Genomic DNA, 23011 nt, shown 5'->3' on the forward strand with positions numbered 1-23011 from the left:
CTCCCATTTTACCATGACCTTTGACCCAGTTCAGGAAGGTCCATCCGGGACAGCAATGTTGAAGGAAGAAGCATTTTCCTTTTCTAGGGAGGTTCCAAGTAACTCCACTGCCTTTGCTGCCAAGCCTTATCCTTACCCAAGTCCCCATGTCCCTGGGCCCCTGAAACCAGGTCTCTGTCCCCTCCTGAGAAAAATAAAAAGCTTTCTGCTTTTCTCAGTCCAGTCCAGCTTTGAAGAAGGTGGAGATCCCTGTTGCAAACTGCCCTGTTTAAACGGAGAGAAGTGACCTGTCTGGGTCAGCCAGGAGCCCCAGCTTCTGTGACCTCCACAGGCCCAGGGTCAGGGCCCTTTTCTAGGGATGAAGAAATAAACTGTTTTCTGAAAAGGGATCACAGGCCAGGAAACGTCTTGGTTTGGGGGTGGGGGGGGGAGTGTAAAAGCAGGAAGGAAATTAAATTTGCCACAAGTGGGAGCGGTAAGAGCATACACCTTGATGCTAGCTAGTGCCCAGGGCTGTGGCTACAGTGGTTACCCAGCCCCAATGCCAGCTGATTCACACAGATTTTTTTACTGCGATGCTGCGTTAGGACTGCAGCTGCTAGAACCAGGATGCAGTGAGAGACTTCAAAAACTGGAAAGGGTTGGGGTAAGTTCAACATAATGAGAAATCTCTCTCTCTCTCTCTCTCTCTCTCTCTCTCTCTCTCTCTCTCTCTCTCTCTCTCTCTCTCACACACACACACACACACACACATCTGTCTGTCTGTCTGTCTGTCTGTCTGTCTGTCTGTCTGTCTGTCTGTGGATGCGAAGTGATTGTGGCCAAAGTATAGAACCCAGAAGGTGGTTGGACACCCAGGTGTGTCGGTGTGAGATCGGTGTAGTGAGGAGGGGTTTTGGCAAAGATCTCGAGGGCTTGGGGTAGCGGAAGTGGGACTGAAAAGGTGGCTGGCTCAGACCCAAGACCCAGAGCCCACAGATTTAAGAACAAGCAAAGCCTTGGCAGGAACCCAATAAGGAGGAGACCTGGGGCAATGCTGGGCACCCGGGGCCTCTCGGTGGGGGCACTGTGCTCCTTCAGGGATTGGAGGTGGGTGTCAGCAGACTGGGTGGGGGAAAATGGGGCGGGGAGGAAACAAGCTGGCCGCGGGGAAAGAAAGTCCAACCTCTCCTGGCTTTCGTCGGTCCCGGCAAGTTTGACCCAGGCTAGGCACCGATAAGCCGGCTCCCGGGGCTTCGTGAGGCAGGTAAGAAGGCAAACGGGCGTCTTGGGCAGGGCACGCCCCGGGGAATCTGTAGGCATCTGCCCCGTCTGGCTCGGGTAGGTAGTGGTGATGTGGGAGTGAGAGACCCCGGGAGATCGGCTGTGCGGTGGCTGTGTGAGCATTGAGGAGGGTCTCCGCTCCGCATCTGGAGCCCGGGGTGGGGGTTGGCCGGTAATCAGATTCCCCACAATCCGGCTGCACTTCTGGACCCGCATTCCCCGCCTCCCCTGTGCACTGCCGGGGTGAAGCCTCCAGACCCAGCGAACCTCCTGGGGATGTTCCGGCCACAGCCAGAACCTGCCAGACACCCAGGGTCCCCTGGGAACTGCCCCTCACATGGCGCCGCTCTAGGACAGGAACACGAGGTTTGGAAGAGTCTTCCAGACTCGGGTGGCCTTGAGTTGAAAGAAGTCATACTTTCCAGACTGTGGAATCGCAGGCTCTCGGTCGCAGGCCTGGGCAGCACCTGCAGCACTGGGTGGAGTTCTTCAGTCTCCCTCTGGTCAAGCTCACCATCCAGGCTAGTCCAAACCCGGAAACCTCGCCCACCTCCCAGCCCTGTCATCAGTCAGTTCTTGATCGCTGCTGCCCCCAGCATCCCCACAGCCCCTAAAGTGTGCACTAGACCCCCCCTTCCAACCTCCTCCCCAGGAGTCTGTGGTAAGAATGACTGAATGACTTGCCCTTTGTAGCAAATTAACCAGGGTTTACATCCATATATATGCTGAGGTAACTTTTGCTGAACGTGGCTTTTGAACGCTGCATTTCGTGCCTATAAAATGACTGCAAGTTGTTCTATGGTGAAAGAATTCAGAACATCAGTAGAATTACAGATTTTAATATTAACATACCTGTCGGCGCTTGTTTAATGTTCTGTACTGAACTGCACAGTGCTTACGTGTCTCTGACACAGAAACATGTGCACACATGCGAGCACACCCCGCACTACACATACACCTATTGTACGCATGCTCACAAGACTCCCATGACTGCACGTGTGCACACAACTCTGGGTTCAAGGGTGCGTACTCTCCTTAGCAAGACTGAAGGAAGTGTTCCTGTACAGGCAAGTGTTGGCTTTTGTTTGGTTTTAAAAAAGGAAACTCTGTGTGTGTGTGTGTGTGTGTGTGTGTGTGTGTGTGTGTGTGTGTGTGTGAGAGAGAGAGAGAGAGAGAGAGAGAGAGAGAGAGAGAGAGAGAGAGAGAACGAGAACATGGATGGGTGCTAGGGATCCAAGCCAGGGTCTCAGCATAGTTAAACATGAACTGTACCTCAAGACTTGCACTTTTTGCCCAGACTGGCCTTGAACTCATGGCTCTGGTGGTATTCTAGGGGATGGTGATATTCTAGGGGATACTCAGCATCCAGTAGCTGGGACTCTTTGTGGGAGTGGGGGTGGGGTGGTGGGGGGCTGGGAAGATGGCTCCATCAGTGAACTGCTTGCTGTGCAAACATTCAGACCTGCAGCATGCTCTGTAACACCAGCCCTGGGTGGGAGGAGAGAGGAGGTGGGTCCCTCTCACCTATTGGCCAGCCAGCCTAGTAGAAAAAGCTGAACTACAGGTTCAAAGACAGACACTGTCTCAAAACATAAGGTGAGCAGAGCAGCTGAGGAAGACACCCATGCACGCGTGCGCGCGCGCGCACACACACACACACACACACGCACACACACGCACACACGCTCACTTTGGCTAATGAAAACTGACTGCAAATCTATTTTTATTAGCTGTCTTTAAGGGGGATGAAATGTCCTTTTAAGCTCTTACTGAGCTGAATGTTCTGGTTACTTTGATTCCAAACTCCGTTCTGTAACAGCCCAGAGGATTTTCAGTCACCCTGCTCCCCTCTGGGACTCCCACACAAATTGTTCCTGAGCTTCTGCCTGCTGTCAAACAGGCCTCTTCCTCCTGAGTTGCATGGCCTGTAGTTTAGAGACCACTGTTGTGCTCTCACAAGCCCAGTGGGTTTCCATGAGAAGAACATGCTACTCACATAGCAAGAGCCACCACTTTGGGTAGTTGTGGTGTCCCCTCTGGCTCTAACCAGTGGCTTCTCCTGCAGACAGAGATGCAGCTGCTCCTTCTCCTGTCCCTCCTGCTGCTGCTGGCCTCCACGCCAGGGTCTTGGGTAAGTGCAGCCCTGTCAGGGCCTGGGAGGTTTCTTCAGGAGAGGTGGGAGGAGGGCAGGAGACAGGCAGTGCTGGGAAGACTTGGCGAGGATTGAACATACAGCCCCCAGCCTCTTCACAAACGAGGGGGCACCATGGAGGTCTGACTGGAGCACTTAGATTCCTAACTGGACACAAGGCAGTCTGCAGGAACCAATGTCTACTCAGCTCTCCTACCCGAAGGTGATAGGTACAGTCACTGGCCCTGGCTAAGGTTTGCCATGACTTGTTCCCTTCAAAGAGAAAAGACCCAGAAATGTACCAGCCTACCAAACCCCCCCTGCCTGAAGGTGATAGCTGGAATGTTCTCTCTCTCTCTCTCTCTCTCTCTCTCTCTCTCTCTCTCTCTCGTTCAGTAGGCAGCCACTGGGTCCATGTGATTATTGGACAGTTGTAATGTGTACAACCAAGGAGCTTTTGATGTTGATTTGAGTTTAATTTGAACTAGAGGTGGCTGTGTCTACCAGGTTAGAGCAAACCTAGAGGGTGGATTCTGGAAGCTAAATGGTGATTAGGTATCTGTTTTCATGAGGGAAGCCCAAGGAGCAAGCCTTCTTGGAGTCCTAAGGCTAGACAGGGACCCTTTGGGGACAGAGGGTCTGTAGAACTGGATACTAAGCAGAACAAAGAACACAGAATGCCAGGTCCCATTCTACCCTGAAAATCTCCCCACAAGGGAGACCACAGTGTTGTGCATCCCACAGGAAGGCCCAAATGAGAGCGGAAAATCTCAAAGAGCCAGGACTAGTACCCTGGGGAGGAGAAGGGGCAGTGCTGCTTTTGCAGTAATATGGGTGGAGACAAGAAGGGCAGGCAGGAGTGGGTGCCAGAGGCAGGCACTGGGCAACCCCCGCAATGCTGACACATGGGCCTGTCAGGCAGTTGGTGGGTGGGTTGCAGCCCCACTGCCTCATGTCCTTCTGACATGCGGCCTGTGCCAGCCTATAACCCTTACTCCCAAGGTCCTGCTGTGAGGTTCTTCAGCGCAGGCTGGTGAGAGCCTGGGTGGAGGGGTCTCCATGTCAGCATCAAATCCCCAGGGTGAAATCCCAGACCCACTCCGGAACAGCCGCTCGACTCTTGCCCATCCTCCAAGCCATAGATTCCTGGGATTTGGGTGATCTAATGTCCACACCATCACTTGTCACCTGCATGAATCAATGATTGGGAAGCACACTGGATTCTATGAGGTCCCTTTTCCCATGTAGGGGACACATGTGGCCTTCTGCTTCACCCTTTCCTCCCTTCTCCCCAGCATGAACCCTAGATGAGTTTGGGTTCTTTCCCTGTCCTCTGGTAGAGAGATATGATCCAGGTTCGCTGCTCAGTGACCTCTAACTGGTGGCAGGATCCACCATGGGGTCCTGATCACCCTAGGGTCCCTGTCGGGGTTGACTAATTGGCTTAGCACAATGATCAAACGTGAGGGTGGGAGTCCCTTTGCCTGCCCCGTCATGTCTGTCTCCTTCCCACACTCACCCTGGTGTTCATCAGGCAGCCGAATCTCATGGATACAGGCGGGAAGGGGGCTCCTGAGCTGGGAACTGGGGCTGGAGGATGGGAGAGGTGCGGAAAGCAAGCAGGGACAGGCGGGGACAAGCCCAGAGCAGGGCTGGGCCACACCAGTTCCTGGCTTCCTATCACCGAACAGCTTGAGGAAAGGGGGGGGGGGGGGGCGTGGTTCAGCATTGTTCTGACCAGGGCTCACACAGAGCCAGCAGGAGGCCCCTACCTTATAGGTGCTGGTCTCAGGAAGTGAGGAATGTCTTTATAGGGCACCTGGCTGGAGTGTGGCCTCTAGAGAGTCCTGAGTTCAGACCTAAGTTCACTCCCCTATCTGTGAGACAACCTACAATGCCTCCCTGACCAGAGCTGTGGAGGCATGAGTTGGCCCTATCTTGCCTCCAGAAGAGTTGGATTTTGGGGGGCTGTTGCACCAAGAGGCCTAGACAAATATCTAAATAGACCCTGGGCAGGGCCACCAGTAGCCAGGCATGTGAGGGCCACATCCTAGTACCTACCACATGACAGCAAGGTTTGAGGGTCATGCAGGCTAGAATCTCAGCCTGGAAAGTCACCCCCACATCTACTACACAATAAGCGCCCCCCACTTTAAATAGAACCTCGAGCCGAATGAAACCAGCTTACATTTCGCTGCCAGCACTTTGGTTTAGAAAGCTTGGAGGTTCATTTCTAGCGGCAACTGAAGGAGACAATGATTTACAATGAGAGGCAAGACCTTTGGTCTGGCTGGCCTTTGCTTGGCTGTGTGTGGTTAGCGAGTTTAGTGCGGTTTGCTCTGCTTCCGAACCGTGGTCTATAACAGCAAGCGTAATGAGACACTTGGCGTTGGACATCAGCAAACTTCCCTGCTCACCTCAGACCGGCAGGCTGTGAGGCTCCCAGTTGGGGAAGGACTTGTCTGTCTTTGTTCACACTTGGACCCCTTCTATTTAGTTAATGGGAGTTATATTCCCTAAAGGTTCATATGATGACAGTTCAAAATTAAGTTCCCCTTCAGCACATGGGGCAAGTTTACAGTGTATCCCCTGCCTCTGCACCCTTGCCTAGTGGCTCAGGATCCACTGTCTCATTGGGCTGCCTGTTCCCGGAGGCAGGTGGAGACCCAGCCATAGGACAAGTGCTTGGGTCTGTAGTGTGTGGTGCCTTGGCTTTTCTGCTGTTCCTCTGAGTCACTCTCCTTGGGAGCCACTAGGCTATGAGGCATAGATGAGAGACCCTGCAGCCATGTGATTCTGCATCCAGTATGACACTTCCCAAGTTTAATTTCGAGAAGGCAGATTAGATCTACCTCATCTAAACACACCTGGCTACTGGTGGCCCTGCCCAGGGTCTATTTAGATATTTGTTTCATTTCACAAAGTCCCCCCCGTTTGGAGGCCTAATCTTATTCCCAAATCAGTGCCCAGCCTAAAGGGCAGTTCCGACTCTGGTCATTACACGAAGTTTTCCAGTGGAAAGAAGTGTGAGAGCAGGAGGAGAACAAATACCCATTCACTCTCTTCAGAGTGCTCCAGACTGCCGCCCGACACTTGGATTCATGTGCCACTGATGAGAGCTTACGGTGGCCCAGTAATAGCTACAGGAAACTAAGAGTACTGAGCGAGTAGCCAAGCTTTCAGGTTCTCTTGTAAGGGGCAGGGGAAACGCATATTGAGGTGCCCCCCAGGAGTCTCTGCCACAGATGACCAGGAATACTGTAGTCTCCCCACCCCCAGCCCACAGAGGACAAAATTAAGTTCTTCATTTAATACACCAGAACCGTAGAAGTTTCTGGAAGTGAGCTCACTCACGTCTAGAGCAGAAGAGGCGTGGGTGGCTTTCTCCTGGGGATCCTACCGAAGTTCTGTCCTGTCTTGGGTTACTCTCTGCCTCCCTGAGGACCTGTATAGGTCTCTCTGGAAGGGATAGGTTGGCTGACCCACAGACTCCATTCAAGGGACACCAAGCCAGGCTCTGAATTTGCCCTAGTATAGCACAGTCAGGGGAGAAAGCCTCTTCTGCACCACATCTGGCAAACAGTAGATACCCAGAGTACGCGGCTACCTTACTAAGTAGACCAAAGTGAAGTTAGGTAACAGGCCCAGAGTAATGCATCAAAGTATCCTTGTCTTAGCCACATACCCCCCCACCCATTTTTAGGATCCCTTCTTCTACATAAGAGTGGACCCACAAATGCCTACACTGTGGGTAGGGCCCCTCCTCCAGGCCTTCTGAAACTGCAGGCTCTTCCCAACTGACTGAGCCCAGTCACAGCTAGGCTGGCTCGCCCTCCCACTTCTTAGGACAGCAGGTTAAGTTTACAATGAACATTTAGGACTACTCAGTGGCACTTCTGTGTCCTAATATGGCGGTACTAGAAGCCTCTAGGCTCTTTGAACTGGTTGGGTCCTCTGCGGGGCTGTGGGCGAGGGGGGTGGTGGTGGTGGTGGTGGTGGTGGTGAGTCAAACCAGGAGCTTGTTTTTCACAGGCTCAAAATGTGAGGCGCCAGAGCGACACCTGGGGCGCCTGGGGCGAGTGGAGCCCCTGCAGCCGGACCTGTGGAGGAGGCATCAGCTTCCGGGAGCGCCCTTGCTACTCCCAGAGGTAGGGAGGGAAGGTCTAGAGCCAGGCAGCACTTTAAAAGAGGCCAAGTGAGGAATGTGTGCCTGCTGGGTGGGAGCCTGACATCAGGGCCATTATGTGGCAGATTCCTTGTGGGAGACTGATGGGGCATACCCGAAAACAAGTATTTCCCGTGTACTCACCTCGGGTTCCAACTCAGCCTAGATTGAGAAGAGCTTGGCGGGATCTACTTTCTCAAGCCTGTGGCGCCATATGTGCCGGTTGATGGGTGGTGGTGTGCTGGGCGGGGGTGGGGCCGGGGGCCGCGGGGAGGGTTGGAGGGTGGGATGGGGTGGAGTTGGAGCGTGGGGGTCGGGGAGCTTCATTTGCAGAGTTAATGAACAGCAGCCGTCCTCAGGTCCTCAGTCCCTAGTTGCTGAGGTTTCTTTACTCTCGGCAGCTTTATCAAGTGTAGAGGACCCTCCCCTGACAAGTGACTTATTAAGAACCTATTATGTGCACTGTGCTGTGATGGGCACTGCAAGGAGGGGAGATCGGGTACGAAGGAAAGGTAATGAGGTAATGAGGCGCCTCCTACTGGCGTTTTTTGTGAACTGGTTCCTGAGAACCTGTGAGAGTATGGCGCAGGTCTGTCATCCCAGCACTAGGAAAGTGGAGGCAGGATAATGAAATGTTCAAGGTCCTCACCTACAGGGACACCTCACCTGGGACTTGATCTCACAAAACTATAATACATACATACATACATACATACATACATACATACATACATACATACATAGCCAGCTGGTCGGTGGTGGTTCACACCTTTAATCCCAGTACTTGGTTGGTAGGCAGAGAGGCAGGCAGATCTGTGAGTTTGAGGCCAGTCTGGTCTACAGAGTGAGTTCCAGGACGGCAGGGACTACCCATAGAAACCCTGTCTTGAAAATCCAAAAAAACAAAACCCAAAACAAAACAATGTCAATCCTCCCCAAACCAACCCCCAAAACCAAACCAAACCAAACCAAACCAAACCAAACCAAACCAAACCAAACCAAACCAAACCAAACCAAACCAAACCAACAAAAAACCAGAACTTCTAACGTCCTGGATTATTTATTGTCAAGTTGCAGATCGAACCCACAGGTAGAGGTGTAGTATGTGAAGTTCAAGGGCGTTGTGGCTGGGAGTCAGGTCAAGGGTAGGGACAGTCAGCCTAAGAATCATAAAAAAAGTCTGGTTACGCCCATCCAAGGGATTTGGGTCCAAGTGTAACCCCCACCCCGCAACTGCCTTGGACTCTGGTCCAATCTTGCCCACCAGGGCGCCTCACGGAGAGGCCAGGAGAGCCCAGGAACCGGTGGGGGACATTGGGATCTTTCGCGGGACATTGGGATCTTCCGGGGGATATTGGGATCTTCCCGATGCTCTCGCTCTGCAGGAGAGACGGAGGCGCCAGCTGCGTGGGCCCTGCACGCAGCCACCGCACCTGCCACACGGAGGTAAAGTCTGCCTGCCCCTCCCCCAGCCTCTCCCCCAGTCCCTTCTCTCTCCCCAATTCCTCACGGCCCGCCTTCGGCCTGCCACTGAGGGAGAGCAAGAGGCCTCTCCTGGGACAGGTGTGGTTGGGACGGAATCGCAGGACCCCAGGGCTCCAGGACACCGAGGATGGATAAGGGAGAACCTTAACCTCCCCAGTGCACACCTGACACCCATGTTCTCCTGCAGAGCTGCCCAGACAGCGTGCGGGACTTCCGGGCAGAGCAGTGTGCAGAATTCGATGGCACCGACTTCCAGGGTCGGCGCTACCGGTGGCTGCCCTACTACGCAGGTAAGCAGCGCGGCTGCCCTGCTCTGGAGGCACTGTTAGGGAAGCACCCAGTACTTACCGCCCCTCAGAGATGCCTTGCCACTTAGATCTTTGGCGCGCCCACTGCAACCCCGTTACAGGGGTGTTGTGAGGTCTTTCCAGCTATTTCTCCTCAATATGCCTTTTTTAAAAGCAAAACTCTGGTGCACTTGTCTCCAATCTGCCCCAGAGGCTTGGGGTTGGAGAAAACAGTGCCAAAGTGCTGGAATATCCCATCTACTGGGACCCTCGTGTGGTCTGAGAAACACTAGGTGGGGTTCAGGAAAAGAACTGCGTATACATCTAAACATCCTGGAAGAGGCTAGAAGGCCTCTTAGGAGCTATGGTAGAGTGTTTGCCTAGTGCAAGGCTCAAGCAGAACCAAAACTTAGAGCCGGTGGTAGTAGTGCATACGTGCAAAATACCATTACTTGTGTCCGTCGTTTAAGTGTAGCCTGGGATATATGTTGAGTTCCAGCCTGAACTGCCTGGGTGATACCCTTTCTAAAAATAAACTTAAAAGGCAAGGCAAGCCTCGGGAGTAAGCAGCATGTTCTGATTTCCAACACTGAGCACCATCTCCTCTGTAGTCCTGGGGTCACCATGACCAAAGAAATGGCACTCTGGGGATTTTTGGCACGCAGTACTCCTGGGGTGCATGTTAAAAACAGCTTTCATGGGACTGAAGAGATGACTCTAGGGTTCAGAGCACTGGCTGCTCTTCCAGAGGACCAGAGTACAAGTCCCAGCAACCACATGGCAGCTCAACCAGCTGTAACTCCAGCTCCAGGAAATCTCACACCCTCTTCTGGCTTCCCTGGGCACCAGGCATGCTTGTGGTGCACAAACATGCATCCAGGACAAACACTCACACACATTAAAACAACAACAACAATAAACAGACAAACAATCAAACCTTTCACATGGGGCTAAAGAGAGTTAACAGCACGAGCCGCTCTCCCAGATGACACAAATTCTGCTCCCATCATCCATGTCAGGCAGAACACAACCATCTAAATCCAGTTCCAAGGAATCGGATACACATGCTCTTCTGGTCTCCCACCCTTAGATGGCACTCTGCTTGCCTGCCTGCCTGCCTGCCTGTCTGACTGACTGACTGACTGTCTGTTTCTCTGCCTTCCTGACTGTCTGTCTGTCTCTGTCTCTCTCTTACATACACACGATGATGATGATGATGATGATGATGATGGTGGTGGTGGTGGTGGTGGTGATGGTGGTGGTGGTGATGGTGGTGGTGGTGGTGGTGATGATGATGATGATGATGACAGTGGTGATGGTGATGGTGGTGGTGATGGTGGTGGTGGTGATGATGATGATAGTGATGGTGATGGTGGTGGTGATGATGATGATGATGATAGTGATGGTGATGGTGGTGGTGGTGATGATGATGATGGTGGTGGTGTGGGGAGAGGGCTGGAAAGATGGGTCAGTAGGTTAAGTGCTCTGAGTTGGCTTTTCACCTCCAATGTCAGGTGGCTGTGAGCCACCGTTAAGTCCAGCTCTAGGGGATCCCATGGCCTCTGTGGCACCTGCATTCACACGCACGCACACATACAGCTACTTAATCTTTGTCTTTATCGTAACATATTATAGTGGTTGGCTGCTTTGCGGTGGACAGATCTTGTTAGTGCCTTGAGGCTATTCAAGGTCATTCTTAGTCATACAAGGAATTAATGGCCAGCTTGGTTTGTGGTTTGAGGCAGAGGGGAGGTGCAGACAGGGTCTCACTATGTAACTCTGGCTGACCTGGAACCAGGTTGGCTTCCAAGTCAGAGATCCCCCTGCCTCTGCCCATTGGTGCCGGAATTGAAAGTGTGGACCACAATGCCAAACCCTCAAGACTGGCCTCGGGTAGAGACCTTGCCTCAAAATAAAATGGCAAAGTAGGGAATGGAGTTTACTTTTTGTAGAGGTTGCCGTTTGGCTTGGTTCCCCCAAGACACACACACATACATGGAGAATATCCCTTTTTCCTGGGAGAGAGGGCAGGAGTCTGTGTTGCTTGGGAAAGGGGGCATTGCCACAAAAGCCTTCTCTCTTGGCAAGAGTGCACTTCCAGCAGCCGCCATTACTGCCTCTGCTGATGCCTGCGTTGGGGGTTCTTACAAGTCCTTGTGTGGGATCAGCTTCCCACCCTCTTACCCACCCAGCCCCCAACAGCTGTTCAGGCATAGTTTCTTTCCGTTGCTGTGGTAAGACACCCTGAAAGGTAGCTTGTAAAAGGAGTTTATTTGGGCTTGTGATTCCAGAGAGAGAATCTCTCTCTGTAATGGCTGGTGGCTGGGGTGGGAATCTGGTTGGGGAGATTTCAACCACACAAAATAAGAAAACTCAAGGCAGAAGTGAGGCAAGGAGGCTGTAAACTTTGAAAGCCCACACACCCAGGGCTGCACACGACCCCACAAAGTTCCACAACCTCTCCAAACAGCACCACTAACTGGGGACCAAGGGTTTAAATACATGAGCCTGTGGGGGACATTCTTATTCAAACCGTCACAGTTTGGTGCCATGTGCCTGCTCTCTCCTCTTGCCTACCCAGCCCCCAATAAGTGTGAGCTGAACTGCATTCCCAAGGGGCAGAACTTCTACTTCAAGCACAGGGACGCTGTGGTGGACGGGACACCCTGTGAACCCGGCAAACGAGACATCTGTGTGGAAGGCGTCTGCCGAGTGAGTTAAGCCCCTTCCCAGCTGGTTGGCGAATTATTATGGGTGGTGTCCTCCAGCATCCGCAGGACCAGGAGCTCTGTGGCTTCTTAAGTCACTTGCTCCCAGAATGCAATGCAGTCATCACGGACGTTCTCTGACCGCTTCCACTTTGCCCTTGAGAACACTAATCTTATCAAAGAAACTCTCTGGATGGCTAAAGCGGCCCTCAACCAAACCCAACCAACTGTGAAGGGGTGGCGGTAGGTGATGGAAGATGCTAGAAATCGCTCTACCCATTCCTTGCTTTCTTCTCCGGGTCAGCTTCAGACTCATGAAGGCTCTTCTCAGGAGCCTGCGACAAGAAGGCAGCTCCACGCCTCTTACTACACCAATCTGACAGCTCCCGGAGTCCCCAGCAGCTTGAGTCCGAGCTGTCTGTCCTGTCAGCCTTGGCTCACCAATCTCTGAGGAGAGGAGAACAGCCCTTTGGCATTCCTGAGCCCACATTTATGGAGTTCCACCCAAAATGGGAGAGACAGGACCTCCAAAGGGAGGCAGAGAGTAGTTAGTTAGTGGTTAGGGTGGGTCTGAGCCATTCCACATCCTGCAGTCCGCCTGGGGCATTTATCTCACCTTGCTCTCACTCCCCTCCCCCTCCCTCTCCCCGCAGGTCGTTGGCTGTGATCACAAGCTGGACTCAACCAAGCAAGAGGACAAGTGTCTGCAGTGTGGGGGCGATGGTTCGTCCTGCTACCCAATCACAGGAACCTTTGATGCCAATGATCTCAGCAGAGGTGGGATCCTACAGGGTTCTTGCCCGCCCTCCTTGACTCGCCTGTCACCGTCTTTGACCAAAGCTTGAGGCCAAGTAATCCTCAGGGCACTCCATGGGTCTGGCTCAGGTCACGTGGCTGCAGAGTAGAGGCTGTGCCCTACACAGCATCTTTCGCCTCGTGCGCCCACCTTGGTAGGGACCCTCACCCACGTGTGCAGTCTAATCTCACACCGCTGACGCCTGGATGCCTGCTGCCCTCATCCCGCCCCACCTCGTCCCATCCCCGCATCGCTCTCTCTCAAGCTGTCCTGGCGCCCCCACCCCCGACCTTTGTAAAGCTAGTTCCTCTGTCAAAAGCACTCTCCCCAAGCAAGTCCCACCAAGAGCAAACCAGCGCCCTCACCTGGATTTTGTTCCAATCAGGTTACAACCAGATCTTCATCATTCCTGCTGGGGCCACTAGTATTCACATCGAGGAAGCTGATGCCAGCAGGAATTTCCTGGGTGAGAGGTGGTTTGGAGCTGGGCAGCCTGGGGCGCAGAGAGGCAACGCGCTGCCCCACACGCCCTGACAGGCTGGGTTTCCACAGCCGTGAAGAGCATCCGCGGCGAGTACTACCTCAATGGGCACTGGACCATTGAGGAAGCCCAGGCTCTTCCGGTGGCCAGCACAGTCCTACAATACGAACGGGGTGTGGAGGGAGACCTGGCTCCTGAGCGGCTCCAGGCACGGGGTCCCACCTCGGAGCCCCTAGTCATCGAGGTGAGTGGGTCACAGAGGGGAGTGCCCTGGTCAGGTGGATTGCCAGGGCTACCGTGAGCCAGGCAGGGGGACTTCAGCGAAGACACTCTCTGCAGCTCATCATCCAGGAATCCAACCCCGGAGTACACTACGAGTACTACCTGCCCGTGAACGACCCCGGCCGAAGCTTTAGTTGGAGCTACGGCTCCTGGGGTGACTGCAGCGCTGAATGCGGTGGAGGTGAACCCTGGGGTCGGTCGGCGGGGGCTAGGGTGGGGGTGGGGACAATAGATAACACAGGCTGGCAAGTACCCTGTCCTCAGGTACTCCATTACCGGGGAGGGACATCTAAAGTTAGGTGCCCCCATGAAACGCTGCGGCCTACGCTAGGAGGAGGGAGACCTAGAAGTGACCCACTGGGGTTGGAGCTCATGACAAGGTCTGTCACTCACACCTATGGCTCTTTGAGCCTCAGTTTCCCCCTCTGTAAGTTGAGGATGATGGTGGTCTCTGTCAGAGAGGGACACGTGGGACTTAACCAGGGTGAGCCATGGGTCCAGTCCAGAAGGTGTCTGACTAGTGTTCATTTGAGGAGAACTGTCCTGGCAGCAGCTATGTGTGGCCCTCCTCCTGACAGGTCACCAGTCCCGCCTGGTATTCTGCACCATCGACAACGAGGCCTATCCGGACCACATGTGCCAACACCAGCCTCGGCCAGCCCACCGACGTTCATGTAACACTCACCCTTGTCCAAAGACCAAGCGGTGAGGCCTTGCCAATCCCTTCCACCTTTGGTAGAGCCCAGGTTGGGTGGGAAGGGAGGGGAAAGCCCTAAACTGTTTTAGGCACAGGGTGAAGGTTGGGGGACAGGGTTCCTCACATCAGGTGGCAACTGTCACTGAGGGGGGCACAGGGACTGAACACGAGACCCAGAACAGTTCTCTCCATTCATGCGATTCCTTGCAGTACTCAGAATGCCCAGTCTGGGAACAGGAGGATTTGGGGACAGTGTCAGAGGTCCCTGTCTGAGGCAACAGGGGGCTCAAGCAGAAGCCTAGGGGTAAGGCAGGAATTTGGCGAAAGGGCCAGTAGACTTTGGCAAATACCTTTGTTCGTGTACAAAGGATCTCTTTCCTGCACCGGCCTGGAGCGTGGCGCTATGGTGGGGCCCAGCATGTGTGTGGGAACAGGTAATCCGTGGGCCAGGGGGTTCCTGCAGGGCTGGTGTTGGTCCCCTCACCCTCCTGGCCTGGTGAGATGGTGGTGGGCTTGGCTTTGCATGGTATGTTTGGAGTTTCCCTTTCTTCTTGGTCCTTGTACCCCCAGCCAGGCAGGGCTTCTCCGCATACAGGGAGAACAGCCTTTCTGGAGATCACCTCACACAGGCTAGCAACCCACAGAGTCTGGCTGGGGTGCTGGGACCCAGTGAAAAGGAGAAAGGGAAAGTCGGGGTACAGACAGGAAGTCTGAGGGGCAGCAACCAGGTTATAGAGACCCTCCCGGGGCCACAGGAGATGCCTAGGAGGCCTGGCTGGTGGTCTCTCTACAGAGTTCTTGGGAGGGTTGGGATGGACCCTCGATGCACTCTGCGTTGGGGAGCTGCAGCCTCCTGGGCTAGTCTTAACTGTCCCCTCCACCCCCTTTTTCTTTTTTGTCAGCTGGAAAGTAGGACCATGGACGCCCTGCTCAGTCTCCTGTGGGGGTGGATTCCAGTCTCGCTCTGTCTACTGCGTGTCCTCAGATGGCACTGGTGGCCAGGAAGCTGCTGAGGAGACCCAGTGTGCTGGCCTAGCTGGGAAACCCCCTACCACACAGGCATGCAACCTGCAGCGCTGTGCAGTCTGGAGCGTGGAGCCCTGGGGAGAGGTGAGACCCTGCCTAGGACTAGGAGCTGTGTCCTGAACCTGGGTTTGAAATGCTTGCCTTCTGCTGAGGTCCTCAGAGGGTAAGGGACCTAGCTGGCCATCTTGGAAGACATGGCCAAAGCTGGGGTGAGACACAGCTTCCAGATTCTGGTCCAGGGTTCTCCTACAATCTCTAGCATCCCAGGGTTAGATGGGAAAGGGTTTGCCTTGGCTGGAAGCCAAAGCTAGGCATGCTTGAGGGTAAGGGTCTCCTGTGTCCACTGAACGCAAGTTGCATTACAGGGCTTGAAGGCTGGCAAGACAGCTCAGTGGTTAAGAACGCTTGCTGCTCTTCCAGAAGGACCTGAATTTGACTCCTGACCCTCATGTCAGGTTTTTCCACCTATAACTCCAGTTCTAGGGGATCAGACACCCTCTTCTGGTCTCACTGACATGCACATGAGTAGCATACACATGGAGAGACATGCATATACACATAAATCGAAACAAATCTAAAAATAAAAGGAGTGAGAAAAGCATTCTTCAGGCTGTGCAACCTCAGAACAGTGACTCAGCCTCTCTGGGCTCAGGAGTGGGATAAGGGCACGAGAGTGCCATCTGCCCCCTGAGCCAGGCTGGTAGGCCTCCAGCTGTCCCAGCTGACCTGGCTCTCCAGGGCTGGGGACCTCCCTGCTGATAGCTGTCCTTACAGTGCTCAGTTACATGTGGAGCTGGCATCAGGAAGCGGAGTGTCACATGCCGAGGGGACGAAGACTCTCTGGTCCACCCCGCAGCATGCTCCTTGAAGGACCAGCCAACCCTCACAGAGCCCTGTGTGCGAGAGGCCTGTCCTGGGTTCCGTGGCCAGGCCTGGCATGTCGGCTCGTGGAGTCTAGTAAGTGCCCATCCCTTACCAATGCCTGCTATCCAGGCCTGGTTCCTTCTTCAGGGGTGTCCTTGGCCTCAGGGTCTCTCTCTCTCTCTACTCCCACCCTGGGCCTTCAGTGCTCTAAAAGCTGTGGTTCCGGCATTCGGAGACGGCAGGTCGTTTGTACCATTGGGCCGCCCGGTCGCTGTGTGGACCTGCAGTCGTCCAAACCTGCAGAGGTAGAAGCCTGCAACAGACAACCCTGCCATCTCCCTCAGGGTAAGGATCAGGCAGGGAGGGTGGCGGCCGCTCGTTCCCTGGCTGCCAGGGGCCTTTCCCTGGCTTCTTTCCCACATCTCTGGCCATTGCTGCCCCTGCTGTGGCCAATCCATATGCAGATCCCTGTGGAGTCAGTGTCTTGGGACTGCCTGAGGGCTAGGTGCATGGCTCCTTTCCCTCTCTATGCTCTCCCCCAGTGCACCTACTATGTGGGAGGGAGGTACTCAGCAACTGTTGAATGGCTGAATGGGTGGAGAGAGAACGAATGCTGCTTCTGCCTGTCTCTGCGTATCTGCCCTCCACTTCTCCCCCATCCCTCTAGGGAAGAAGGCCTCTCAGGTACGGGAGCCTTCTGCTGAGGGAAGGGTGCAGAGGCGTGGGTATGACACTGAAGGAAGTCAGGGTCATGGCTAAGTAGGCGTGTCGGTTTGTGGGGTCCCAGAGGTGTGGGCTCCAGGTAGAGACAAAAGGATTCCAGTGGAGGTGTGCGGCAGGCTCAGAGCATGAGCATGCTGACCCCAGTGTGACCCTGGGCACGTGTGAGTCCTCTCACGTGGACACTGTGGGCAGCAAGGGTGACTGTCCGTCCTTGTGGCTGTCATGGGGTACTGTGTCTGAGCATATGGACCCCATGGGAGAGAGTGGTGCTGAGCTGTATCGGACGGAAGCCATTCACGGTTCTGGAGGCAGACAAATTTGGTTCGTTGTCGGGGTGGGGGTGGGGGCATCTGAAGAAGATGAAAGGCAGGAGGAGCTCCAGGGAGCAGAAGGGAGGAATCCATGAGGTAAAATGGTGGTGGCATCTCATGTGTGCAATGTCCTGGACACTGAAAAAGGAGACACAGTGATGCTCTACTGATAGTATGATCGTTGGTTTGTTGAGAATAACGTAGCCTAGGCTGGCCCCAGACTTAATGTGTAGCTAAAATGACTTTGAACTCACCAGTCTCTCTACCTACCCAAGTGTTGGGGTTATAGACGTACACCACCATACTAGACGGAGAACTGACTTCTAAAACAATTCTATATAAGTTTTTTATGTGTATCGTATTTTGTGTGTATGGAATCTGTGCACTTTGTGCATGCCTAGTCCCTGCAGAGCCAGAAGGCGCCGGGAACCTCAGAAACTGGGGTTACAGATGGCTGTCAGCCGCCATGTTGGGGCTGGAACCTGACCCCTGGTGTCCAGAAAGAACAAGTGCTCAGGGATGCCTCCAGCCTTGCCACAATTATATATGAGCACACTGTAGCTGTCCTCAGACACACCAGAAGAGGGCACCAGATCCCATTGCAGATGGTTGTGAGCCACCATGTGGTTGCTGGGAATTGAACTCAGGACCTCTGAAGAGCAGACAGTGCTCTTAACCACTGAGCCATCTCTCCAGCTCCACAATTATATTTTAATTAACCCTATTAAGGCTGATTCTCATTGTAGCCCTGGCTGGTCTAGAACTCCAACATCACTCTTGTAGGCTCTGGGCTCCAGTCCTCACACCTCATAGCAAACACTTCCTCCACAGACCTGCCCTTAAGTCTACGTTAATTATTCCATCAACTCCAAACTGAGAGAGCAGAATCCACCCCCACCCTCACTGAGACACTAACTGGGGGAGTGGCTCTTTAATTCCTTATTTAAAAAGCAAAACAACAAAAACCAGTTCTCTGATTTTTATGATTAAAAAAATTAGCAGTTTTATTAAGACTATTAACTGCTAAATGCCATAAAAATCCATTTTTTTCTCTTGCTGGGACTCAAATCCAGGGCCTGGTTCATGCTAGGCAAGCGCCCTTCTAACTCAGCTGCCTGTGGCCTCTGAGCCACTTGGTCTAACAGGACAGTGACTTAATTTTGCTAAAGCTTCAGAAAGTCTTTGATCCAGGCATGTTGATATATCCCTACAATCCCTGCACCCCAGAGGCTGAGGCAGGAGGATTCCTGTGTGTTTAAGGCCAATACAGTCGCAAAATCTCTGCCAGATGTCTTTTATGGGTTTGGGATATTGGTTTTTCTCTCTGATGTTGCTTTCTGATGTTCCCTACAGAGGTCCCTAGTATACAGGACTCGAGGACCCACCCCTCAGACCGCAGGATGCTGTCAGGCCCCCAAGTGTCTCCCGTTGCAGGTGAGAAGCTGAGTCCTAGCATCTACGAAGTCTGTGCGGCCTCAAGGGAGCAGACACCTTGGAAAGTGATTTAAGGTAGACGTGGGCTGAAGGGGAGGAGGTTGGTACATCACAGTGGCCTTTCTTTCTCACATTTAGATGCCAGAGACCAGCAGTGGGCTACCCTGGAGAGACCCAGGGCTCAGAGTAACCCCAGAGAGGGTCAGGACTCCCACCTGTCATCTGCAGGCCGGGCCCCAACCCTGCAGCATCCGCCACACCAGCCACCCCTGAGGCCTAGCTCAGGGGCCCGTGACTGCAGACACAGCCCCCATGGGTGCTGCCCTGATGGCCACACACCATCTCTTGGGCCACAGTGGCAAGGCTGTCCCCTGGCTGGGGCCTCATGTCTTAAGAGCAGGTGGGTTGAGACTGTTCTTCCTCCATAGCAGGGGAGAGACGGAAGGTAGGGCTGGGCCAGGGTGAGTGGGCCAGCATCCCTGCCCAGTGCAAGCTTGACCAGCAGACCCACTTTGCACAGGGCTCCTGAGGGACTGCACTGCTTAGGGTCTGGGATTTGGGGCCAGCAACTTGGGGGTGACATTCTCCTCTCAGCCACTTGCCAGATGTTTTGCTGGATGACATGAGGTAAATGACTTCTCTTGCTCTCTTCTGAGAGCCTGGAACAATGGCTGCGGCTGAATGAAGCTGTGAGGGGGATTGCTCTTCCTTCTCATACATGCCTTGTTTTGCACACTCCGGTTGGGGGAAGGGAGCTGAGGGAGCCTCGAGGGAGCGCATGGAGTCTGATGTTTGTATGGGCTTGGGTGCACCCCTTTTCTGGTTTTGGAGATGTGCATTGCATCAAAGGTCCTCTGTCGGGGCTATAGTTCCCTGGGTTCCAGAGTGAGGAGAGCCTGGGGCATGCAGAATGGCTTGCCCTCCAGGACAGGCTGTGTGGTCAGCCTTAGAGCCTGGTTCTACCTGGATGTTTAAGTTCTACCAGGCTCCGTGGAAGGGTAGGGACAGGGGCAGGGCAGTGAGGGTGGCTGTGTACTGCTTCCTAGGTACGGATGCTGCCCTGACGGAGTGTCTGCAGCTAAGGGGCCCCAACAGGCTGGTTGTACCAGGTCTCACAGCAGTGACAATACTGGAAACAGGCCAGGGTCCAGGGCAGTAGTTTCCAAGGTAAGTGGCTCCCCTGGCAGGCTCACAGCTCAGTGCTACCAGCCTCTTTGCAGCTTCAGCCTTGGGGAAGGGAGGGCTCTAGGTCTGGCAATCTAGGTCATCCTTTCAAAGACCAGGGCTTCAGAGATGGTCTCTGATCTCCCCCAGGCCTGGGTGGAGTTCTCTACCTCTGACTCACGGCTGTGTCCCTTCCCTTTTCCTGTCACCCTTCCTCTGGCCAGCCCAAGCTCCCCACTGAAAACAAGATTTATTCCTAACTTCCCAACCTCTGACTTCTTCCCCAGGACCCCAAGATCCACCAATCTCAGGCCCATCCAAGCGAGATCAGCGAGTGTCGAAGCTCTCAGTTTGGCTGTTGCTATGACAATGTGGCTTTTGCAGCTGGTCCTCTGGGGGAAGGCTGTGTGGGTCAGCCCAGCTATGGTGAGACGGTCCCCCTTCTGATCCTTAACTCAGTGAATCCTCATCCCCGACCCATGGCCAGATACCCCATTGACTCGTTTCCTAATACATGAGCACACACCAGATACCAGGCCGGAGGGATGTTCTAAGATGTTTACAGATGAGTGTTCCTGTATCAAGATGTTTACATTGGTCTGGGAGGATTTTAAGTGGAACCTCAGTGCTGAGGCTGTCTCAGTTGGTAGAGTTGCTTATGTAGCACGCACGAAGCCCTGGGCTCAACCTTCGGTGCTACATAAACCGGATATGGTGGTACAGGTTTATAACCCCAGTACTTGAGAGGTAGAAGCAGGATGATCAGAAGTTTAAGGTCATTTTTGGCTACATACTATGTTCAAGGCCAGCCTGGGATATATAAGATTATGTCAGAGAGAGAGAGAGAGAGAGAGAGAGAGAGAGAGAGAGAGAGAGAGAGAGAGAGCGCAATCAGGAGAGGGGAGGGGAGAGGAGGAGAGGAGGAGACATCTCCATCCTATGTCTGGGATCAGGCTCTTCCCAAAGGAAGGAAGGGCAGGGCAAAGCGGGCAGTGTGCTGTATGTAGGGCTTGTCCACACCCAAGATGGGGTGTGTGTTGCAGGGACTAGAAGCTGAGTTTTAGAGAGAAGGTTGGGGCTGGAGCACAGGAGGGTCGATGGGTGGCGCTTCCAGGACCTGTCATGGGAATTTGCATCTGGAGTCTGACAGGCTGGTGGCCTAGGGCTCTGCGGAAGGACAGGCAGCCAAGGCCACTTGGACCGTGAAGAGAGGGAGCAGGCTACCTAGGCTGACCAGCAGGGCTGTCCTGATGGTCACATTCATAGACCCTCAGGGTCAGGCACAGTGAAGTCCAACTCCCAGCTAGTTTGTGTGTGCACCACACCGCGAGGCCCAGGCTGGAAGGGACATCAGCTTACCCAGGAAGCCCTGGTCTTTTCTTCCCGGGTACTCTAGTTTGGTATGGGTGGAGACTGTTGTGACCTAAGCAAGTCTAGGACAGATCCTGAGAGTGTCCTGAGCTCCTGGGGGAGGTCAGGGGTCCTGGCAAGAGAGGGGCTGTGCTTTACAAAGCAAGACAGGTGTGTTCCGTAAGTGAGTAGCGTTCTCACGGGCCACCCAGGTGACACGTTCCATCCCCAACCCACAGCCTACCCAGTGCGGTGTCTGCTGCCCAGTGCTCAAGGTTCGTGTGGAGACTGGGCTGCCCGTTGGTACTTTGTGGGATCAGTGGGCCGGTGCAACCGCTTTTGGTATGGCGGTTGCCACGGGAACGCCAATAACTTTGCTACGGAGCAGGAATGCATGGACACCTGCCGGGGGCAGCATGGGCCCCGCCGCCCTGAGGCAGGAGCAGCTGGACATCGTGTCCACATGGATGGTGGTCAACGTGGTCCCGGAGGCCAGCAGGAACCTGATTGGCACAGGATAGAAGCCACAGTCCCGAGACTGCCCTCACCTTCTGGAAGCCCTTGGTCGAGAGAACAAGAGCCTGGACCCGGGCAGGCGCCACACATCCCAGCCCAGGGGAAACGGCCCAGAGTCCCTGGACTGGATAGAGATGCTAGGCCACCAGTGCGGCCTACGCACAGCCCCTCCTACAGGTGAGCCTGCTTCCCAGGTAAGGGCACAGGATGCCCAAGCCAGCGCTGAGCCCCATTCTATGCTTTTCTGATCCCTAGACAGTCCAGCCAGGTGGGTCATGTCATCATCTCGTTACATAGGGGTGCAGAGGGATAGCAGAGGTGCCGGCTCCTAGAGTCGTTCTCTGACCTTAGCCACTCTACCAAGGTCTGTGTCCAGGTAGAAAAGCTAGCTCCGAGCCTCAGTTTCTTCACTTGTAGAATACGGATAATGTTTCACTCCCTGAATATAGAGTAGGTTTTGATATTGTTGCTATTATCACTGTTATTCCATGGTATTAATAAGGGGTTTAGGGTCCAAAGCGCACACTGCAAGGGTCAAACATTCTGTGTCGTGCGGCCCTTCTTGCTCTCCTCCTACCCCCTTGGACTGTCAGCTTGGATCTGCTGCACAGCTGTTTCAGGGCAGTGCCTGGGAATGTGTCAGGGAAGGCTGGTGTCTCCCGTGGGACTCTGGCCTTACAAATGCCTACGAGAGAGTTTACCTGGCCGTGCTCCTGTGCCAGGGGGTGGCAGATACACACCTCCCATCTCTCCAGGATCAACTTGGCAGACTCGGAACCGTCCCTGGTACAGGCAGCTCCAGGGCAGGCGGTCCAACTCTTTTGCCCTGGCAACATCCCCCCGGAATTCCAGGCAGGGTGGCAGAAAGAGGGCCGGCCCATCTCCTCTAACAGGTGTGTTTAAATCCATGGTCCCATGTCCTGTGTGAGAGGTTCACCGTAAGGTGCCGGTGAACAATAGCTACCTTTCATCTCCTGTATGTGCAATGTCCTTTCTCGTACAGAAGCCCTTCTGGCATTCCTTGGGAGTGAGAGTGCTCAGAGTGCTGTGGGGCTAATAGTCTTCTCTGGTAGTATGGGAGCTGGAGGACTCTTACTGCCCTCAGGAGCCCGGAAGTCATGTCTCCCCTCCCTCCATTCAGGTACCAGCTACAGGCAGATGGCTCCCTCATCATCAGCCCCTTGAGGCCAGAAGATGCTGGCATCTATAGCTGTGGCAGCCAGAGGTCAGGCCATGAGCCCCAGAAGATACAGCTTCGAGTCACAGGTTTCTGTCCCACCCCGTTCATTCCCACCTCCCAGGGTCTCACAAAACAGAGTTGGGACAGA

The 23011-nt window shown here is 54.1% G+C and overlaps 1 protein-coding gene across 9 annotated transcripts in view; it reads left to right on the forward strand.

The window, feature by feature from the left end:
• The first annotated feature begins 476 nt into the window (after positions 1 to 476).
• Positions 477 to 23011, forward strand: part of Papln (papilin, proteoglycan-like sulfated glycoprotein) — a 34028-nt gene continuing 11493 nt past the window's right edge. For 2 of the 9 annotated variants that reach the window (XM_087553301.1, XM_087553302.1), the window contains exons 1-22: positions 477 to 646; positions 3329 to 3394; positions 7427 to 7542; positions 8945 to 9005; positions 9232 to 9334; positions 11913 to 12043; positions 12693 to 12816; positions 13221 to 13301; positions 13388 to 13560; positions 13656 to 13779; positions 14177 to 14303; positions 14664 to 14729; positions 15198 to 15405; positions 16096 to 16278; positions 16389 to 16530; positions 18573 to 18653; positions 18792 to 19053; positions 19700 to 19820; positions 20105 to 20243; positions 21407 to 21860; positions 22439 to 22576; positions 22825 to 22949. In XM_087553301.1, coding sequence (XP_087409427.1) covers positions 494 to 646; positions 3329 to 3394; positions 7427 to 7542; positions 8945 to 9005; positions 9232 to 9334; positions 11913 to 12043; positions 12693 to 12816; positions 13221 to 13301; positions 13388 to 13560; positions 13656 to 13779; positions 14177 to 14303; positions 14664 to 14729; positions 15198 to 15405; positions 16096 to 16278; positions 16389 to 16530; positions 18573 to 18653; positions 18792 to 19053; positions 19700 to 19820; positions 20105 to 20243; positions 21407 to 21860; positions 22439 to 22576; positions 22825 to 22949 — 3178 coding nt within the window. In that variant the 5' untranslated portion in view covers positions 477 to 493. Of the gene's footprint in view, positions 647 to 1114; positions 1247 to 1688; positions 1925 to 3328; positions 3395 to 7426; positions 7543 to 8944; positions 9006 to 9231; positions 9335 to 11912; positions 12044 to 12692; positions 12817 to 13220; positions 13302 to 13387; positions 13561 to 13655; positions 13780 to 14176; positions 14304 to 14663; positions 14730 to 15197; positions 15406 to 16095; positions 16279 to 16388; positions 16531 to 18572; positions 18654 to 18791; positions 19054 to 19699; positions 19821 to 20104; positions 20244 to 21406; positions 21861 to 22438; positions 22577 to 22824; positions 22950 to 23011 lie in introns of those variants that run through there. The other 7 variants (XM_087553303.1, XM_087553304.1, XM_087553308.1 and 4 more) reach the window with 6 other exon arrangements.

Source organism: Rattus norvegicus, chromosome 6 (genome assembly GCF_021556685.1).
Source record: "Rattus norvegicus strain SHRSP/BbbUtx chromosome 6, alternate assembly SHRSP_T2T, whole genome shotgun sequence".
Classification (NCBI taxonomy): Eukaryota; Metazoa; Chordata; class Mammalia; order Rodentia; family Muridae; genus Rattus; species Rattus norvegicus.